The 15082-nt window shown below is 38.0% G+C and overlaps 1 protein-coding gene across 7 annotated transcripts in view; it reads left to right on the top strand.

Annotated features, from left to right (window-relative positions):
- Cntln (centlein) overlaps nucleotides 1–15082 on the top strand; it is a 327688-nt gene that overhangs the window by 72987 nt on the left and 239619 nt on the right. For 6 of the 7 annotated variants that reach the window (XM_029566247.1, XM_008838744.3, XM_008838743.3 and 3 more), the window contains exon 3: nucleotides 2454–2538. The exons of the other annotated variant lie outside the window; for it this stretch is intronic. In XM_029566247.1, coding sequence (XP_029422107.1) covers nucleotides 2454–2538 — 85 coding nt within the window. The remainder of the gene's footprint in view (nucleotides 1–2453; nucleotides 2539–15082) is intronic. 7 annotated transcript variants of the gene reach the window in all.

Genomic DNA, 15082 nt, shown 5'->3' with positions numbered 1-15082 from the left:
TTCCGCTTGAGCCCATATCTGCACCTTCAGAATAGCTGATGGCATCTTCACCTCCATTTGGAGCTTTGCATTCCTGCTTAATTTTTAATCATATGGATTTTCCTAATCATTGTAGCTGTGTCTGTTGCTTTCTTATTAGCACTATGCCTTTAGAGAAGGAACCTAAAGTGTGCACTTCCTATGCTAACTTATTAAAAGTCCAATTTAAAATACTGTAATGCTTCCTGACCTACCTCTTATCTTCAGTGGCATGCCTTTCTGATCTGTGTCCCATTTGATACCTCTGTACCTTCTAAGATGTTTATATAAATATCTGTATATCACTTACTTTTCAGAAGATTGTTTTTTCCTTTTCTATAAATTCTGTGGTAGGTGGATGGCTTAATCCCAGATTCCTGTTTGCCTTAACTATTTTTGAAGTCTTTTAAAACTATAGATGAGTGTTTAATAAATTTTCCATTTATGATATAAATTAAACAGTATCAGTCAGAATGTATAATACCTTCAAACCTTTGTTCCTTCCTTTCCTTTCTTTACCTATGTAAAGCTATATTTATTTTTAAAAGTCACTATTTACATGTATTGTGATTCTTTTGTTTCTCAGAGAACTGTGCCTCAGTTTCACAACTACTATGTAGTTGGTAATATTCCCATAGACTAGAAAGCACATAAACAAATGCCAGCATTTTGGAATTTCTGCACCTAGAATAAATTGTTAGTAAATGTCTAACATTCTTCTTCTGTGAATTTTACCTTAAATACTTTTTTTAAAAATTAATTTTACCAGAAAAATTATAACATACTGTATAATATGACTAAACACAAAGCACTGAATTAAGGCTTGACCCATTTGATACATTTTCTCTGATAAAGTTCACTGCTGGAGTATAGGTGCTTTCTAAATATACAGGTATGAAAAACTCCCCGAACACATTCTTTTATAGAATATTCTTTGAAAGCTGTGTACATTTATACAATGTATACTGAGCATATCCATCTACCACTACCTCCTACTAATTCCCCAGCCCATCGCTCTCCCTCCCATTTTCATGTCCTCTTTTTTTTTTAATTTTTACAGAAACTGTAAGAATTTCATGCATGCGTATAAGGTGTTTGGATCAAATCCATGCCCACTCCCTCCCCTCCAACATTCCCCCCTCTGAAGAGGTAACCATAAAATCTTTTAAGGATTAGATACAAGCTCCCAAATACTTTTGATATTTTTGGCCTTTGGAACAGAGTGTGTTGCTAACAGGCCCAAGGTTCATGTCCTCTTTTTATTTTAATTTTTTGTTATTTATAATACCTTGATTCCAGGTAGTATTGCCCATGTAAACATGGGTGTATGACCACTCACTGGTGCATGAGCAACTACCAGTGGCCACATCCCCGAAGGAAAGCTACCCATCTTCCCTCAGTAGCTATCAAATGCCCAAGCTCCTTTTGATAAGAGTAGGACCTTGAGATCCCCTCACTGATGCATCCTGGAATTTTGACTGGCTTGATCTTGTGCGGGTCTTGTTTTGGTACCATAGCTGCTGTGAGTTGATGCATGCAGAGTCATGTCTATAAAAGTCAGAATTTCACAGCTCTCCTCCCCATAGTCTAGCTGGCTCTTACGTTCTTTCTACTTCCTCTTCCTCACAGCTCCCTGAGCCTTGGCTGGTGGGAGTTTGATATAGATGACTAATCTATAGCTGAGCACTCATTTATATTCATCACTTTGACCAGTTAGGAATCTCTGCAATAACCACTGCTCAATGCAAAAAGAAGTTTCTCTTACCAAAGTTTAGAGGAGCATAAATCTATAGATACAAACATACATGTTTAGAATGCAGCTTGATAACATAACCATTTAGCAAAATAATGAGTAGGTTCCCACCAGGCCCTACGATCTCTCTAGTCATGAGTTTTGAGCAGGTTTACAGTACCAAGCATGAAATCTGTTGTGGAGCAGGCCTCGTATAATTTAAAAGTGGTTGGTTACACCCATAACCTTCATGCTGCTATTGTACCAGTGGGCACATTTTGCCAGCAGGTCAGTGTATTAATAATATGTTTACCTATATATTACATAAATGATTTTATGGTCATTTCAGTCAAGATTAAATTGTGTTTTGCATGTGGATTTTATCGAAATCTAGAAACTAAATTGTTTCATGAGTGTGAAGTTGTCATAGTTGTCAGCAGTGGTAAACTGCAGATACTCGCCATATGGTTTCTAATTAATTCTGAAAAAATTGTTGACACAAGAGCATTTAATTCTCTTTGTTTTCAAATCATGTTCATTATAAGGATATGAACATATAAAGGATTATCTATGGGCCGGGGATAGTTATAGAGTATTTGCCTAGCATTCGTGAGCTCTTGGGTTTGATGCTCAGTGCTTGATACAAATAAACAACAATACCTAGCAGTTAAGACTAATAAACCTCTATATTTTTTATTTCTAGAGAAAAACAAAAATCAGAAGCCAAAGACAGAAAAGTTCTAGAAATTCTACAAGTCAAGGATGCAAAAATACAAGAATTGGAGCAGGTTGTATTGTGACAAGAATATCAAACAATACATTTGTTTTAGGCTGTAGATCCTTAAAATTGTTTAATTTTTTTTGTAATATTCATTAATAATATCAGGGCTGTTATGTGGAATATTATTTTGAAATTACTGTAGTTGATCTTTCATTATTATAACATGCTTAGAGCCCAGTATTTGTTTTCTAAAGAAGTAGAGTATAATAGTTATTCACTAAAATGCCTAAAATAATGTCAAAGTTATAGAATAGTACATATTATTCACTGTCTTCCTATATTTTGCTTTTATTTATTAAATTTTTACATGGTTTCAGTTGTCTACAATAACTGGGATTATTCTAGTTCAGTTCTTAAAATTTGCATTTTTGTATTGGTGTAGTCCTATCTTTTACATGTAGCTAGTGAATTACACATTACATAAAAATGTACATATTATATATATATAAAATCTGTATGTGTTTGTGCAATCAATATATTATTACCACACAATGTGTCTATTCTCCCTAGACTATAAATTCCATTCAGTGAGAATGGGGGCATTTCATACTAAAAAATATTTATTATTTATTATTTTTATTTTTTGTGTGTATGATTGTATGTCTTGCAGTTATGTAAGTGAGCCATGTCATGTAATGCCTGCGTAGATCAGAAAAGGGCGTCAGATTTCCCTGGAACTAGAGTTATGGACAGTTGTCAGCCACCATGTGGGTTCTGTGAACTGAACCTGGGTCCAGCTCTGCAAGAGCAGCTAGTACTCTTAACTACTGAACCATCTCTCCAGCCCCTGAATTTCATACTTAATCTTAGCATTCCATCCTTGCCTCCAATGGTTTCAGTCCATCTTATATTGCAAAATGCACTTAGTTCATCTTAAAGAGTTCCTATAGTCTTAGTACCAGTATTATTTAGAACTCCAGGTTGAAAGTCTCCTTTGAGACTGAATCAAAACTATCTGCTGTGAACCCCTGTAAAAATTTAAAAGAAAATTATATACTTCCAGTATACACTGGCATAGAGTAAATGCTGTCATTCCAAAAGAGAGGAATGGAGACCTAGAAAGGTGGGATCAGACTAAAGACAGACCAAAGCCGGTAAGGTTAACTTTAAATCTTACAGCTCCATTTCTGGCATCTGTGGCACATGGTGGTATGATCTGGGCCCTAAAGGACTTGGGCAACCTTGCCTCTGTATCCTTGCCATTTGAAACCCATGGGCTTCTCTTTTTGGCTGGCTGTGCTCTATGCTTCAGCTTTCCTTGGCAGATACTACACATTCCTGGCATCTCCATCTTGTTTCTGGGGAGGAATGGTTCATTTTGGCTCAGAGTTTGAGAAGTTTCAGTCCATTATGGCAAGGAGGGTGTGGTAGAGTAGACCAGATCAGCATTTTGTAGTGGTCAGGCAGCAAGAGAATGCCTGTGGTAACTCACTTGGTCCTTTATTCCGTTTTGTTCCATCTGGGTCCCCAGAGTATGTAATGGCTCCACTCACTTTCAGGGTGAGTCTTCTTTATTATTTAATCTCTGAAAATCCCTTATAGAAATACCTAAAAATGTGCTTACTTATTTCTCAATCCAATCAAGTTGATAAGATTAATGTATACTGTTAAAATATATTGACTTTCATATATGACAATCTCTTTCTTTTATTTGCTGAGAGCCACTTAATTCAGTAGTTCACACGGTTTTGGGCTAGGAAGTGTGAATGTACCAGGAGGCTAGCAGAATTACAAACTAAGAGTTGATGTTATAGTGCAAATTATAAGACAGGATGGTGGTAGAATTGCTTCTTCTTCCAGGGAGCACAGGTTTTTACTTAATGTCTAATTGATTGGTTGAAAGCAACTCACATTGTGGAGGGTAGTCTGTTTTGTTCAGTGTCCTCTAGTTTGGATAGTAATCATATCAGAACTTATATTTTCACAGCAGCATCTTGACTGTGAGCATCAGTGCCTACCATGGTGATGCAAAATTAAACAGATGAGTACAAATATTTGAGAGAAACAGGTCTTTATTATTTTTTTAAATTTCTTTCTTCAGGCCTGGAGATCAAAACCAGGAACCGACACATACTAGGCAGGCATCCTATTCATGAGTTGCAACACCCTTCTCGGTGTGGTCCCTTCTTCTCCCTGTCTTTCTCTTTTCTTTCCTTCTCCTCCTCCCTCCTTCTTCCCCCTTTTCTTTCTTTCTTTGTTATTTTTTAAGACATAGTCTCCCAAAGTTACTCAAACTAGTAAAAGCTTTTCAGAGGCTAACTTTGGTGAAACATTTCTCAAGAAAGCTGATTTTGGGACTGGAGGGGTGGATCAGTGGATCTCTTCCAGAGGGCCCAGATTCAAATCCCAGCACCCCCATGGCAGCTAACATCCTTTTGTAACTCTGGTTCCAGAGGGTCTGACACCTTCTTCTGTCCTCAATGGGCACTGTAAGACACCAGTGTACCTACACACATGCAGGCATAACACTCATAAACATAAACTAAATAAATTTTAAAAAATAATTTAAAAATTAATAATTGTTGTTTTGGTTGTGCTAAGGAGCAAATCCAGAGAGACATTTGAAAATCCTGGGACTGGAGAAATGATTCAACAATTAAGAGCATCTACTGCTCATTCAGAGGACCTGAGTTTGGTTCCCAGCACAGATGTCTGGCTTTGTGTAACTCCAGCTCCAGGGGATCTGCAGAGATCTGCCTGTCTCTGCCTCCCAAGTGCTGGGACTACAGGCGTGAGATGTAAGATGTAAAATTGAATGAGTTTTTAACCTTTAAAAAAGATCTCCATTTCATTTTAAAATATACTGTTTCCTACAGAAAGAGTCATTGTTTTTGCTACTAACACTTAGATGTTGGCACATGCATCTCTAATCTCTATGTATCTGATTATTACTGGTCACAGTCAGTTACATTCAGATCCTTGGCACCTGTGGTTGATGCCACTGTTGCCACAAGTTTACATGTGCAAGCTTCCAGTGGCCGGAAAGCCTCTGCTTTCCCTGTGTTCATGAATCAACTGTGGCTCTTACAATCTTTCCACCTTCTCTTCCACAGTGGTCCTGAGCTTTGGGTGGGAGAGGTTTGATATGGGAGTCCTATCCAGGGACACACACTCTACAGTCTCTTATTCTTTAAAATAATGAGTTGTGGCCTTTTGTGTGCATCACACTCTGTTGTATAAGGAAGCTTCACTGGTAAGAGTTGACGGATGCACTGGTTTTCTCTCTACTCCCCACCCCATTCAGATATCATAAACTTTAGGTGTAGAGGTTCCCCTATAGATATGTCACCTAGGACTGGGCATCTCTCAGACATACATTCTCTGTGACCAGTTTTGGGATTCTGCAGTAGCCTCCATCTGTTGCAAAAAGAAGCTTCTTTGATGAGTGTTGTATGGTATACGTGTTTCCCAGATAACATTGCTGCTGCTGCACCAATAGAGGTAGTTTGCTGTGCTGGGCATTATGGTTGTTAGGCTTTAGGGCTGGATTGTATGATTGATTGATTTTCTCCTTTAGCAGCTTGCATAGTCTCTTCTACAACTATGAGAGCTAAACTTCAGATAGAAGGCTTCCAGGTCAGTTCCTGCACCATAACTCCAAGTCCTGTGTCTGAAGGATGTCCTGTCTTCAGCAGTATGGTCTTATCTTCTGGGAGATAACCAAGAGCTCTGCCAATAGCCTGTGTTATTTTGGGAGGCTCTTGGACCACTCTGACCAACTATTCAAAGGGAAGTCTCTCCTGTCTGGCACTATGTTCCTTGCCATACAGCCCCCCAGGTATACATATTCATTAACATTCAGACACTGTGTGTGCATTTCTCAGGGGGTTTTAGAGGCAACACATTGCCCTCTTGCTTTCCTAGCCCCCAAGATCCATTCATCTCTACTCTCACCCCCTCAATCCGACCTCCCTCCTTCCTCCCAGTCCGAGGGTCTCCATTGTCTCCTCCCTCCCCCCAATAGCACCCACCTCCCACCACGCCTCCTCTTGAGTTCCTCCCTCCCTCACCCTCATCCCCTGTATGCGCCTCCCTTTTCCCCTCCCAGCTAAACACTCCTGCTTTGTCCACCCCCCCCCTGCAACATCTGTTCCCTACTGTGCCCCCTTTTCAGGTTCTTTCTTTTCTTTTATGTCCTTGTTTCCATTTACCTGGCTTCTGCTGTTAACATCAGGATATATACTCACATTTAAGGTACTGGTGCTATGATCTGCAAATCAGGGAGATCTGTGTATAATACTCTTTAGTTCCATCCATTTACCTGAAATCTTTTCTTATTGCCGAGTATAATTCCATTGTGTAAATGTACCACATTTTCATTATCCATTTGTCAGTTGAAGGACATTTAGGTTATTTCCATCTCTTAGCTATTGTGAAAAAAGCAACAACAAACATGGATGTACAGGTGTCTCTACAATAGGATGAGTTCTTTGTGTATTTTCCAAGGAGTGGTATAAATGGATCATATGGTGGATTCAATTTTAGTTTTTTTAGTCCGCCATACTGCTTTCCATAGTGGTTATACAAGTTTCTGTTCCCACCAGCAGTGAATGATTGTTCCCCTTCATCCTCACCAGCATTTGATGTTTTTCGTTTTCTTGATCTTAGCCAGTCTGACTGGGGTAAGATGGAACCTTAGAGTGGTGTTTATCTGCATTTCTTGTAATTACTAATGATGCTAAGTACTTTTTAAGGTGTGTCTTAGCCATTTTTATTTCTTTATTTGAGAACTCTCTGTTCAGGGCTATAGTCCATCTTTTTTATTGGTTCATTTATTTTCTTGTTTCTTTGTTTTTTGAGATCTTCATATATTCTGGATAGTAATCCTCTATTGGATGAGTGGCTGGTAAAGGTTTTCTCCCACCAGTGTGTTTACTCGTCACTTCCTTGGTTTCTTTTGCTATGTGGAAGCTTTGTAGCTTAATAAGGTCCCACTTATTGATTGTTTACCTTAATGCCTCGAGCAGCTGATGTTCGATTTAGAAACTCCTTTCCTACACCTATATCTTGGAGGGTACTGCCTATGTTTTCTTCTAGCAGCTTCAGAGTTTCAGGTTTTATATTAAGGTCTTTGATCCATTTGGAGTTGACTTTTGTGTATGGTGGAGGGTAAGGGTCCAATTTCATTCTTCTATATGTGGAGATGGAGTGTTGCCAGCACCATTTGTTGAAGATGCTGTCTTTCCTCCATTCAGTGTTCTTGGCACCTTTATCAAATATAAGGCAGCTGAAATTGCATGTACTAATGTTTGGATCTTCTGTTGTGTTCTGTTGATCTATGTGTCTGTTTTTGTGCCAGTACCGTGCTGTTTTATGAATATAGCTCTGTAATATAATATGAGGTCTGGTATAGTAATCCCCCTGGCTTCCCCCCCCCCCCCAGCATTATTCTTTCTGCCCAGGATTGCTTTGGCTATCTGGGGTCTTTTGTAATTCCATATGAATTTTAGGACAATTTTTTTCTAGCTCTGTGAAGAATGTTGTGGGTATTTTGACTGGCATTGTATTGAATCTATAGCTTGCTTTTGGTAAGATGGTCATTTTTACCATGTTAATTCTACCAATTCATGAGCATGGTAGGTCTTTGCATCCCCTAGTGTCATCTGTCTCTTTCTTTAAAAATTTAGATTTTAATGTAGAGATCTTTAATGTATTTGATTAAGTTTATTCCTAAATATTTTTTGAGGCTGTTGTGAATGGGAAGGTTTCCTTGAATGCTTTTTCTGATTGCTTGTTATTAGTATATAGAAAGACTACTGATTTTATAAGTCAGTTTTGTAACCTGCCACATTACTGAAAGTATTAATCATTTCTAACAGTTTTCTAGTGGAATTTTGGGGATTTCTTATGTATAATAACATATAATCTTCAAATAGGGATAATTTGACCTCTTCTTTTCCAAATGGTACTCCTTTAATTTCCTTCCCTTGTCTTACTGCTCTTGCAAGAGTTTTAAGCACTATATTGAAAAGGAGTGGAGATAGTGGACAGCCCTGTCTGGTTCCTGATTGTAATAGGAATGCTTCCAGTTTTTACTCCATTTAGGATGATGTTGGCTGTGGGTTTGTTGTATATAGCTTTAATTATGTTGAGGTATGTTCCCTCCAGACCAATTCTTTCTAGGACTTTTAACATGAATACGTTTGATTTTATTAAAGGCCTTTTCTGTGTCTATTGACATAAACGTGATTTTTGTCTTTAAGTCCATTTATATATTTTATTACATTTAATGACTTCTGTATATTGAATCATTCATGCATCTCTGGAATAAGTTAACTAGATCATGGTGGATGTTCTTTTTGATGTGTGTCTGAATGCATTCACAAGTTTTTCATTGTGTATCTTTGCATCTGTGTTCATTAAGGACATGGGCCTCTAGTTTTCTTTTTTGTTGTGGTTTGGGTATTCAGGCGATACTTGCTTTATAGAAGGAGTTTTGGAGTTCTCCCTCTGTTCTTTTCTTTTTGAATAATTTTAGCAGTATTTATTGTGGATCTTCTTTGAATGTCTGGTACATTTTTACTGTGAATCCATCTGGGTTTGGGCTTTTTCAGTTGGGAGGTTTTGTATTACCTTTTCAATTTCTTTATTTGTAATGGGTCTGTTTAAGCTGTTGAACTCTTCTTGGTTTAACTTTGGTGGTTCCCATGATTTTAGAAATTCATCTATTTTTCTTTAGATTTTCAATTTTAATGGAGTATAGATTTTAAAGTCTTCCCTTATAATGTTCTGGATGTTTTTTTGATGGCTGTTGTGATGTTTCCCCTTATGTCTATGTTTTTGTTAATTTGGATTTACTCTTTCTTTCTTTTGATTAACAGGGATAAGGGTTTGTCTATCTTGTTTAACTTTTCAATGAACCAGCTTTTAGATTGATTGGCTTTTTAAAAAATTTTTCTTTGTTTCTATTTCATTAATTTCTGCTCTGATTTTTGTTATTTCTTCTCATCCAGTAAGTTTTGGGTTGGTTTGTTCTTGCCTTTCCAGAGTCTTGAAATATTCTGTTAAGTCATTTACATGTGCTCTTTCTGATTTTTTAATGTAGCACTAAGAGCTGTAAACTTTCCTCTTAGGACTGCTTTTAAAGTGTGAGAGGTTTTGTTTTGTTATAGTCTCATTTTCATTTAATTCCAGGAATTTTTTTTAATGTGTATGAGTATTATGCCTGCATGTGTGTAAGGGCTACCATGTTGTCCAATGCCCACAGAGGTCAGAAGAGGGGGTAGAATCCCCTGGAACTAGAGTTATGGACAGTTGCTAGCCACCATGTGGGTGTGGGGATTTGAACTTGGGTCTTCTGCCAGAACAACCAGTGCTTTTAACTGCTGAACCATCTCTCCAGCATGTTCCAGGAATATTTTTATTTCTTTCTTAACTTCTTCTTTGACCCATTCTTCATTCAGGAGTGTGTTGTTATATGAGTTCATATAATTATATGAGTTCATATAACTACTAGAGCTTCTTTTGCTGTTGATTATAAGCTTTATTGCACTGTGATCTGATAGAATGCATGAAATTATTTCAGTTCTTTTGTATTTCTTAAGATTTGTTGTGTGTGCCAGAATGTGGTTAATTTTAGAGAAACTTGCATGAGCTGTGTAGCAGAAAGTATATTCTTTGGTGCTTGGGTGGAATACTCTGTAGATATCTGTTAGGTCTATTTCATGTAAGATGCCATTTAATTCAGGTGTCTGTTTATTCTTCGTTTAGTTGGCCTTTCTATTAAAGGTATTAAAGTCACCTACTATTACTGAGTTGAGGTTAATCGTGTCTTATAGTCCTGGAGTTCTTTTGACAGGGGAGTTGAGGCCATTGATATTTAGTGTTATTATTGAATCAATGTCTATTGAATACTGTCATTTTAGCTCCTTTGTGGCCCTATTTTGTGTTTCTGTTATTATACCTTTCTTTGTTTTCTTTCTGTGGCTTCTTGGGTACACTCATTCCTGTCTTTGGTTCTTTATATTGCTTTGAGTGTTCTTTGAAGGGCTGGTTTGGTAGACATGAATTCTTTCAGCATATTCATTTCATGAAAAATTTTCCTTTCCCCTTCTATTAAGATAGTTTTGCTGGATAAAGTGTTCAGGGATGGCATCCATGGTCGTTTAGAACTGGGAATACTTTGGCCCAGGCTCTTCTGGCTTTCATAGTTTGCATTGAAAAGTCAGCTGTAATTCTGATGGGTTTTCCTTTATATGTAACTTGTTTTTCTCTAGCAACTTTCAGAACCTCCTGATAACTGTACAGAGGTACGTTTAATGGTTTTACTATGATGTACTGTGGGGAGTTTCTGTTCTGGTCATGTCTAATTGGTGTTCTATGTGCTTCTTGAGTTTGTCTAGCTATGCCTTCCGTTAGTGTCCTTCAATGATGCTGTTGAAGATCTGGTCAATACCACTGGCCTGAGATTCTTCTCCTTGTATTTTTATAATGTATAAATTTCGTCTTTTCCTGTTGTCCCACATTTCCTACATATTCCTTTCCTGTGTTTTTAAATCTAACTAGTCTTTGCTTAAGGAGTCCAGATCTTCAAGTTTGTTGTCCAGTTTTGATATTCTGTTTTCTGTTTCACTCATTCTGCTTGTGAGGCTTTCTGCTGTTGTTTCCAATTAGCATTTTGAGTTTTTCAATTCCATGTTCATTTTGGTTTGGTTTCTCTTCAGTATTTCTCTTTTTTAAGTTAACTTTTCAAGTCCTGAATTGTTTTTGTTATTTCATTAAGCCATATATTTTTATGATCTTGAGCTTTCCTCACAAGTTTATGCCTGTCCTCTTTGAGTTCTTTGACTTGTTTGTTTGTGTTTTCCTTAAGTTCTTTTATCACGTTTATGATTGTTCTTATAAATTCTGCATGCTGGGGTTCCTCAGGTTGATTCTCATTGTAGCACACTTCTGTAGGACTAGTTGGTTTTGCTGGGGACATATCCTCTTGGTTTTCTTATTATTAGTATAGCAGGGGCAGGGTTTTCTGTTGAATTTTTGTTGTCACTGAGTAATATTAAGTAGCTTCCCTACAAAGATTTATAGTTTGTAAAATACAGTAGTATTTACTGTGTGTGTTCAGATTCCTAGAATGTTATGTTTAGCAGTTTTAAGTTGTAGAATAACTTTCAAAGAAGTGAAACCTGTTTTATCATATATATTATTGATAACAGCACAGAGATTGCCATATAATTTCTTTTGCTAAAACTGTTACCAATGTAGTTGAGGGATCCTTTGCTCAGTTCAGCAGAAATCATGAAAACCAAAAGTGAAGCTCCCTTTAGCATGAAGAGCTCTCAGGTCTTAGTGTTAGCTGCTCTCCATATTAACAGTTCATAGTGATCCCCGCTCTGAGCAGTAGCAGCTGCTAGTGCTGCCAGCTGTCACTGTTATCAGCTCCTAGTGCTCTAAGTGGAGCTGAGGGCTCCTCTGCTCATTTCAAGATTCACGTAATGAAAAGGCAGAGCAAAACCATCATACAGAGGCTTTATTGGGAACTTACCATGCAGCACACAGGAGGCCGTAGTTCCCAGACTGACTCTGAGGACATGAGGATTGATGCTTATGTAGGGGAAAGGGCCAGGCCAGCAGAGGCCTGGAGTCATCTGTTGACTGGAGAATTTCTACTCCTATCCTGATAGCTATTTGTATGTAGCACCACTTTTTGTACTTGACAACAGTCTGCATACTGAATCCATCAGCAGTTGTCTGATGTGTTGTGGGAGGTGTTCCCATTGCTATGGTAGGCAACTGTAAGAGAATCCCTGGCAAGTCAGAAAGGAAGCTGGTGGTAGTAGATACGGCAGTTGTAGAAGAGCAGCTGCTGGGGCTGAGATGATGTGACAGCAGCAGCATCAACAGCGATGCCAGCAGCCAGAGTGGCAACGGGAAACATGCTGTGGCAGCTGCAGAAGTCACGGTGGTCAGAGAGGGAGCCACAGAGACAGCAGGTCCAGTAGTGCTGCTTCAGCTGCAGAAGTGATGGTGGGGCTCCTTCTGGCCTCATACCCACTGTAGCAGTTATTTTTCTGTTGCTGTGATAAATACCAAGAACAAGGAAACTTATAAAAGGAAGAGTTCTTTTGGCTTTTGATTGCAGAGGGATGAATCCATCATGGTCGGGGAGTTGTGGCAGGAGGAAGATGGAGCAAAGAGCTGAGAGTTTGCATCTTCAAGGACAGGAAACAGAGAGCAACAAACTTGGTGTGACCAAGGGTATATACTCTCAAAGCTCGCTTCAAGTGACATGCTTCTTCCAGCAAAGTCACACCTCCTGAATCTCTGCAAACAGTGCCATCAACTGAGAGCAAAGTATTGAAATACTTGGAACTGATGGGAAATATTCCTCATTCAAACCAGCATACCCTCTAACCTAGAGCCCAGTTTCACAGGCCCAGTGTGACTGCCTACCTTTAATCTAGGATGGCAGAAACTGTCAGTGGAGGGGCCAGTCATGCACTACATTAGTCCCCACTCTTTTAGACTGAGGCAGCTTTAGTAAATCAGCAGCAAAAACAACCCATGTCCAAGAAAAGTAAAAATAAACAGAAAAAAACCCATATACTGCTCACAAATAAGGAAAGCAAAGTAAGCAAAATGCTCTATCAGCTTTGGGGAGGGTGGACCACTTCCTAGTCTATCTCAAAACTATGCTTTAGCTATGTCACTGTTAGTTATAAAGTATGTTATATCGTGAAGTGCTTTTCTTTATTCCATGAAATAACATTTATGATAACCTGATCTGCTTCATGTAATTCAGTGTTGTTGATTGTTCTTTAATATCGTATTTCTTTTTTTTTTTCTCTTTACCTTCTAGAAAGCTGAGAATAAAGCTTGGTTTTCCATTGTAATTGGTTTTCTTAGTCCTCTCCTTCTCTTACCATTGTTTATAGTTGTTGTGATTTCATTCCTTCTCTGAATGCTATTAAAACTCTTATTTTCATTTTGAAAGCAGTTCAGAATTAATAATAAGTTAAGAATACTCCAGTATTACCTACTAGGGATTTAGGCAATGGGCTCTACCTACCCTCATTCCTTCTTCTTATTTACAGGCATCTCTTAAAATTGAACTATTCATTTCTTGGCTTATCCATAACAGATTATTTGTTCCAGACCTGTTTTTTCATATTGCCCCTTGTGCTTATAAAGTTCCTTTGTAGTTCTGTTTGCTATTTCAATATGAACTCAGGCCACACTATTAAGAATTTACTCTATCTAGATTTGATGGAAAAGTTTAATAAAGGTAAATTTTAAAATAATTGTTGCTTTCATTATTTGAAGCAGATCATTCAGAATATATTTTATTAGGAAAATATGTTTAATTTTGTAGAATTACAAAATTTTTCAGGCCTGGGAGCTGGGAGAGTGGACTGGAATTTCTGGGGTTGGGGAAATCAGATCTAGCAGTACTCATAGATCTAGAAGGTTCACAGAGCTGTGTGATATTAGAGTAGACCTAAGAGCTGGGATGGTGAACAGGGAATTTTTGAGAATTTATCAGTTTTCTTCTATTGATAGTGTGTCTTTAACATTGATAATTATGCAGCAGAATATCAGGTTTACTGAACTAATTATCAAAATATGATAGTTTGCGTTAGCCAAAGAGCCACCCAATTTTATATTTCTTATTTACATTTTAGGTATATGCATGTCCTTGCAAGTTACTAATTTCATTGAAGTGCCAAGCATTAAATTAAGTAATTATCAAGTAATCTCATAAAAGAACTTGACAGTGATGTCATTATGTTGTTAGTGTCTGGTATGTTTAGCTTACCTCAAAAGAAGAATCTTCTGGTACTAAAGTCAGTGGTTACGGTCCTCTCCAGCTTAGGGTTTAAATTAATTCCAGAATAGTTGAGGATACTTTAGTTTTCTCATTTCGTCTTTTGAAGGACAGGCCTGTAGTTCTTTTTTCTGAAGAGACTTAATGTTTACATCTTTCAGTTTATCATTCAGTGTTACTCTATAAGCACTTGTCTCATTTGGAAGACAGAATATAGTGGAATAATAAACAAGACTTGGTATTAATACATCCAGTGGATAATATTAGTAATATAGTGTGGTATTTATTATCACACCAACATCATAATCACCTGAACAAATACACTGACCCTTAAATTAAGTTTTAAGAGTGGCCCCAAACTCAGAGGACACTACTGGTTCCTGTAGCTATCTATTAGAACTGTCTGTATCCCAGAACTGTGTCAATGGATCTTTCTTGTCCCCTCAGCCAGTGCAGATGAGCTGTCTGTTCTTACCCTGTGTCAGTGGAACTGCCTCTGGACCCATGTGTCTTTCACTGTGGTGTGTTGTACAGTGTCCTCATCCTGATCATCATTCCAACCTTTTCATCGGCCACACACCCATATTTTGTTCACAGTGGTTTCTCCAGCTTCATTGGGAAGTACACATTCAAGTTGGCTCTACCTTTTTTTTTTTTTCCTCCTGATCTTTTTGAGACAAGGACTCCCTATGGCCCTAGCCGTCCTGGAACTCACTATGTAGACCAGGCTGGCCTTGAACTCAGAGATCCGCCTGCCTCTGCCTCCCAAGTGCTGGGAATAAGGTGT

The sequence above is a fragment of the Nannospalax galili genome, unplaced genomic scaffold, assembly GCF_000622305.1.
Source record: "Nannospalax galili isolate Female #2095 unplaced genomic scaffold, S.galili_v1.0 scaffold219, whole genome shotgun sequence".
Classification (NCBI taxonomy): domain Eukaryota; kingdom Metazoa; phylum Chordata; class Mammalia; order Rodentia; family Spalacidae; genus Nannospalax; species Nannospalax galili.
Note: the sequence above shows the minus strand (reverse complement) of the source record. Positions and strands in the feature narration are given on the sequence as shown.